The following is a 5,990-nucleotide window of genomic DNA, read 5'->3' as shown; positions in this document are numbered from 1 at the left end:
GCGAAGTCCGGGCCGTTCCTGGTTTGCCATATCTGTAGCTCCTTCATTCGGGACGATCCAAGACATTGTGCTTGTTGGACAATCCTTTCGAGCTGAATTTTGACAAGCCGAAAACTCGGTCCGGCCTGCGTTCGGGAAAGAGGCATGACAAGAATGCCACGGCTTCTGACCCTAGACGTGGGATGGCTGTATCATGTTTGTCGAACCAGCCAACAAGACTGCGCACATCGAAGTCCTGGGTCTTCTGAATACTGAAAGACCTCGTGTGATTTCTTTCGAGTTCACTGAGGAGTTCACATAAGAGATGCAACGGAAATGGCATATTGGCTGAATATTTGTAGTCCAGGGTGTTACGATCAAGGCCGATATGGATAACCAGAAGGGACTTGGAAGAATAGTTAATTATCGACTTCTTAAGGAAGAAGGGAAGAGGAAGAGGAACTGAAGAAAAGGAGGAAGCGGTCTATATACGTAACGGTATGTGGAAGTGGATACCGTAAGGTATGTGGAGGTGGATACCGTAACATCACCCCCTTCCTCCGGGGAAGAAAGAAAAGGCCCTAAGCGACTTGAAAGCGCACCCACTGAAGCTCATGATATACGACAAAGCCACCACTTTTGGTGTTTTTGTCTTGCGGCGCTTACTCGTAGACCCTGTACGAGAGCCTTCGTCTTCACCCACGTCGTCGCCCTCTCCGTATGTTGCCACGAACCTCTTGAAGGCGTCCGTAAGCTTGATGTTGTCACGTGGTTCCCACGTGGGTTCGATATATCCGTCCCATTTGACGAGAAGTTCTCGGCCCTTGGGGTGGCGTTCTGCCCGCAAAACCTTCTCCACGGAATACACTGGAACGGTACCGTCTAGTAGCGGTGGTGGTTGTGTGTCGTCTTGTACTTGTGATGGAAGAGGGTCGTTAGGGTCTTTGCGAAGGAGGTCAGCAAAGAAGCGCGGGTGTATGTTGGAAGGGACATCGAGTTCGTAGACGTCAGGGGCGATGACTCTGGTGACCTTGTACTGGGCTTGTGTCCACGAGAGTTTCTTTTGAGTTGGGGTGGTAACGTTCTTCAAATTCAGCCAGACACGCTCCCCGACAACGAACTTTTGACTTGGCCGCCGCCCTTTATTCGCCTGGTGTTCCATGATTTGTTGTGCCGTCGCTTTCGCTGCTTGGGCTAATTCTTGACCCTCTCGTAGGCGGGCAATGAAGTGGTCGGCACGGGCCTTGGGGTCGGTTTTGGAGCGAGATGAGATTTGGTTTTGTTGGATAGGCTCGGCGTGGTACCCGTGAGTGAGGAAAAAGGGGCTGTAACCCGTGACAGAGGAATCGCGGTTGTTGATCGCGAGCATGGCCATTGGCAGAAGACCTGCCCAGTCGGTCTGGGCGTAGGCGACGAAGATTCGTAAGTAAACAAGGACCTCTTGATTCATCCGTTCGGTAGCGCCATCGGTCTGAGGGTGGTATGCCGTGGATAGACGTTGCTCAATGCGCACGAGTTCACAAAGCCGTTGCCAGAATTTGCTAACCCAGTTGCTGCCTCTGTCAGATGTCATCGTCTTTGGAAAGCCGTGGAATCTGTAGTGGCACTGAACAAAGCGCTCGGCACAAGCCTCAGCTTCCATCGAATCCATAGCTTCCAGTGTACAAGAGCCGAGCAGCCGATCACAAATTACCATCAGAAATCGGGGGCCTTTGCCGTTAGCTGGCAGGTCAACCATGAAGTCGACAGACAATTCGCTGTGAAATCTGTCCGGAATAGGCAAAGGTCGTAGGAGACCCTGTGGGCTGTGGCGCCACGACTTTGACCGTGAGCAAACATTGCAGTTCCGTACGAATTGGCGAACCATAAGGTATTGCTGGGGCCAAAAGTAGCTCCGTTGAAGAATGTTGAGCGTAACGTCGCGCCCAGGGTGACCCGTAATGTGAGAGTCGTGTGTCTGTTGTATCAGTGCCGTCCGAAGTGGTTCCCAATTGGGCACCCATAAAGCGCCGCGCCGGAGCAATGCTCCGCGGTCGTCGATTTCGCAGTCAGGTACCTGGACAGAAAGGTTGTATTCCGAAGGGAAGGTGGCGTTGCCTTGGACAACAGAGGCGTGTATGTTGCGGTACTCGCCGTCTTCGATCAGGCCGCGGTCCCAGAGCAACTGAAGCGCGGAGTCGAAGAAGAGTTTGGCGCCTCTGGGCGGGGCTTGAGAATCGTCGATGGGTGTGGTTTTGAGCGGCGCGTCTGTACCGCGCTGACGAGTTGGTTAAGAATGTAGTCGCCTTGGTGATGCTTGACGGTGCGTGGAGGTAGCCAATGATCTTTAAGCAGCTGGAATTCGCGGTTTTTAAGGCGCTCGTCGTCGCCGTTAGCGGGCAGGTCTTGGGCGCGGCGAGAGAGGAAGTCCGGCTGTGTATTGTCCTTCCCAGCGCGAAAAACGATCTTGAACGTGTACCGAGAGAGTGTTTCCGCTAGGCGGACCTGGCGTTCGGAGAGGCGGCGGTTGGTCATGAAGTATTGCAGGTTCTTGTGGTCTGAGACGACTATGAATTTGTCAACGCTGCGTAACTCGCCTGAGAAGTGCTCCATTGCCGCGACGATGGCGAGAAGTTCTTTGTCGTGAATGTCGTAGTTCACCTCCGCAGCGGAGAATTTGCGTGAAAAATAGCCGACTGGTCGCAGTCTACCCTTTCGTCTCGCTGAGAGGACGGCGCCAACGGCCCATCCGGAGGCATCGCATTCGAGTACAGTCTCGCGGTCGGAGTGAAACATCGCGAGGACGGGTGAGGTGATGAGGAGTTCCTTGAGCTTGTTGAAGGCGTTCTGCGCTGAAGCGTCCCAATTCCATTTGGTCAACTTCTTGGTAAGGTTATTGAGGGGTTCAGAGACAGCTGCGAAAGTCTCGATAAACTCCCGATAGAAATTAGCAAATCCAAGAAAAGAGCGGACACCTGTCACTGTTGTGGGCGCCTCCCAGTCACGAATAGCCTGAATTTTCCGGGTCGACCGTCACGCCCTCGCCGGCTTTGATGATGAATCCTAGGTATTTGACTTCTTTCACGGCGAAAGCGCACTTTTCGAGGTCGAGTTTAAGACCGGCATTGCGGAGGCGTTCCATCACTGTACGGACCTTGGTCATGTGGTCAAGGTAGTCGCCGTCGCTGTAGATGATGACGTCGTCCATGTAGGCTGAGCAGAATTCGTCGAGGAGGTCGTGGAGGTGCGAGTTGATATAGCGCTGGAAGGTCGCGGGCGCGCCTGTGAGACCAAACGGTGTTACCAGCCATTCGAATTGGCCATACCGTGTGCGAAAGGCGGTTTTCCATTCGTCGCCGTGTCGGACTCGAAGTCTGTGAAAAGCGGCGCGGACGTCAAGCTTGGTGAACCATCGGGCAGTGGCGAGGTTGCGGAGGGTCTCTCGGATCAGCGGCAAAGGGTAACGGTCGTTCTTCGTAATGGCGTTGAGGCCGCGGTAATCGACGCAGAAGCGAAGACCGCCACTTGGTTTTCGTGCGAAGAGGACAGGCGCGCTGGCGGGTGAACTGCTGGCGCGGATCCAGCCCTTGTCAAGATGGTCAGTCAGAGTTTTCGTAGCACGAGGAGCTCGTCACGGGACATCTCGTAGAGTGGTCCGAACGGTGGGCGTTTATCACGACCATCGTCGTCTTTCTCGAGGTTGATGGCATGATCCCAGATATCTCTGTGCGGTGGTGTGATATCGACGTCGTCGTCGTCTAGGAAATCGCCAGCTACATCTTTGATCTCTTGTGGATTCGGCCGTCTTGCTGGAGTTGTTCAAGGGTCGGTTTCGCTTTCTTCTCGCTGAGCTTGGCGAGAGCTTTGTTGATGTCGGCGATGGTAACTGAGAAAAGGTGGGCGTCTTTCTTGAGGCGGCGCATGCGCTTCGTTGTCGCCATGAAGACGCTGGCGGAAACGAGTCTCGCGTCACGCAGGTCTTTGGTACGATCGATGACCTGTTGCTTGTCCATCCAGCCACTCTCACGAACCTTCACGCGACTGTTGCCGCGGCCGATTTGCAAGAAGCGCTTTCCAGCTTTGTATACGACGTCATTTCGTTCCGCCCAACCCTTTCCAAGGATTAGATCGAATTCAAGGCCTGGGATCACATAGCCGTAGAGACGCTCTGCGCGGCCGTCGATATCCATGGTGATAAAAGCCATGTCGGTGATGGCGTGTTGTATTTCGTCTTGCTTGGCGAGTTTGAGAAGGCGCTTCTCGACTGGGATACGTGGGATGTGGTGTTTTCTGACAAATTCCTCACTGAAAGCTGCATATGGGAGACATCCGGAGTCGAAGAAAGCTTTGATATACGAGGTGTTGTTGATAAGCACATCGAACAAGAACGGCGTGTTGTCTAGCCGTCCTTTGCTAACTTTATATCCTTCTCCGTAGGCCCTTTGTGAGGTCTTCACCGAAAACATCCTTTTCATCACGCCCCTGAGCACGATTTTTCTCAGGGGCTACTCGTTTTCCGCCTTCGTGTTGACGCCGTTGACACCGGCAGGGGCGTTGGGTGGAAAGCTCTTGTATTCACATTCTCTGAAGCGATGAGAGGGAGTCTTGCCACAGCGAACACACTGGCGGTTCTCGGAACGGCGGTCACGCGTGGTTTGGTCGACCCACGGAGCCCGAGGGCGAGAGTCCTCGGTATACTTGCTGCGGCCCGAACCGTTGTTGTTGGACGAGGACCTGTTAGACCCATTTTGTTGTTGTCCAGCCAGTGCGGCCACTATAGTTTGAACAATAGAGACAAGGTCGGCGGAGGAGTTGGTCTTGATTTGGTTGACCTCGCTGATCATGGTGTCACCGTCTTGGTCAACTTGGGTCTGGGTGGCCGGGGTGCGGATAGGTGCTTGGGACGTGGGGCCGTTGGTGCGGTTGGCAGGAGATCCACGGTGATGGAAGAGTCATACCATTCGACCTGGTTCTGAACGTTGGCGTTGGCTTGAAATCGGGGCAGTGCTTCTAACTGGGTGGCGAGAGCCTGGGCAATGGTGACAAAGCTGTTGTAATCGGTAGATGACACGCCCAACTGGAGGGCGAGGGCATCCCGGAGGTACGAAGAAAGTCCGCGGAGCAAAGTGTTGACTTTGGCGGCGCCGGTAGGGGCAAGGATGTCGGCGTCGGCGCAGTATGTCTCGAAGACATGGCGATACTGGGCAAACGGCTGGGCCACTCCTGGCGGACCGCATACAGACGTCGGGCTGCGCGTTGGGTGGAGTCTTTGTCTTCGAACGACTCGTTAAGGTGCTTGAGGAGGTTGTCAGAATCCCAGGCGCCGTCCGTGTGGCGCAATTTCATCCAAGCCTTGGTCCGGTTGGCGCCATTCGGGGGTAACTCGGTGAAGATAGTGATGCAGATGGTACGCTCATCTCCGAGCTGATTCTTTTGTGGAGGGTTGGCAGGATGTTCATCAAGCCGAGGAATAGATGTCGAATTCGGCGAGATTTCCGTTCCATTTCGGAAGCCGAACCTTGGGACGACTGGGGTCATAAGAGGTAGGTAGTACGGGCGGTGGGGCGGAGAAGGCTGTGCCGTCAGGGGTATTACTGGTTTGGGACATGATGTTGAGAAAGTTGCCGATAGTGGTGATAACGTCGGGGAGTGCGTGTCGGTCCGTGGAAGGCAGCGCAACTGTGGCGACTGGTGAAGACTGGCGGTGCAGGTGCGCCTGATAAGGGCGTCACGGGTGGCGAGGAAGAAAAGCGAGGCAGCCGAGCGGCAGAGAACTCGTGATCAGAGTCGTCCAGAAAAGTATCAAGGTTTCAGTAAAGTCAATGCCAGAAGTAACTGAAATTCAGGGCAATATGCGAGACGTCGCGGGTGCCGCTGGAAGGGAAAAGGTGTTCAAAAGGAGGATAGATATCGCTCCATCGGAAGTGAAGAAGTCGATAATATGTTACGATCAAGGCCGATATGGATAACCAGAAGGGACTTGGAAGAATAGTTAATTATCGACTTCTTAAGGAAGAAGGGAAGAGGAAGAG

The 5,990-nt window shown here is 54.1% G+C and overlaps 1 protein-coding gene across 1 annotated transcript; it reads right to left on the bottom strand.

Annotated features, from left to right (window-relative positions):
- Positions 1–641: 641 nt before the first annotated feature.
- On the bottom strand, positions 642–4,163 carry HRG_06678 (reverse transcriptase (RNA-dependent DNA polymerase) domain-containing protein; the record flags this gene model as incomplete). Its single annotated transcript, XM_044865149.1, has 9 exons — positions 642–654; positions 714–816; positions 859–1,585; positions 1,844–1,936; positions 1,979–2,143; positions 2,233–2,970; positions 3,044–3,430; positions 3,497–3,544; positions 3,990–4,163. 9 exons carry the CDS (start codon positions 4,161–4,163, stop codon positions 642–644), a joined length of 2,448 nt encoding a protein of 815 aa, XP_044720089.1.
- Positions 4,164–5,990: the final 1,827 nt, after the last annotated feature.

This window comes from Hirsutella rhossiliensis (assembly GCF_020360975.1).
Source record: "Hirsutella rhossiliensis strain HR02 chromosome Unknown scaffold00006, whole genome shotgun sequence".
NCBI lineage: Eukaryota > Fungi > Ascomycota > Sordariomycetes > Hypocreales > Ophiocordycipitaceae > Hirsutella > Hirsutella rhossiliensis.
The sequence above is the reverse complement of the archived record's forward strand: the minus strand, read 5'-3'. Positions and strand labels throughout refer to the sequence as shown.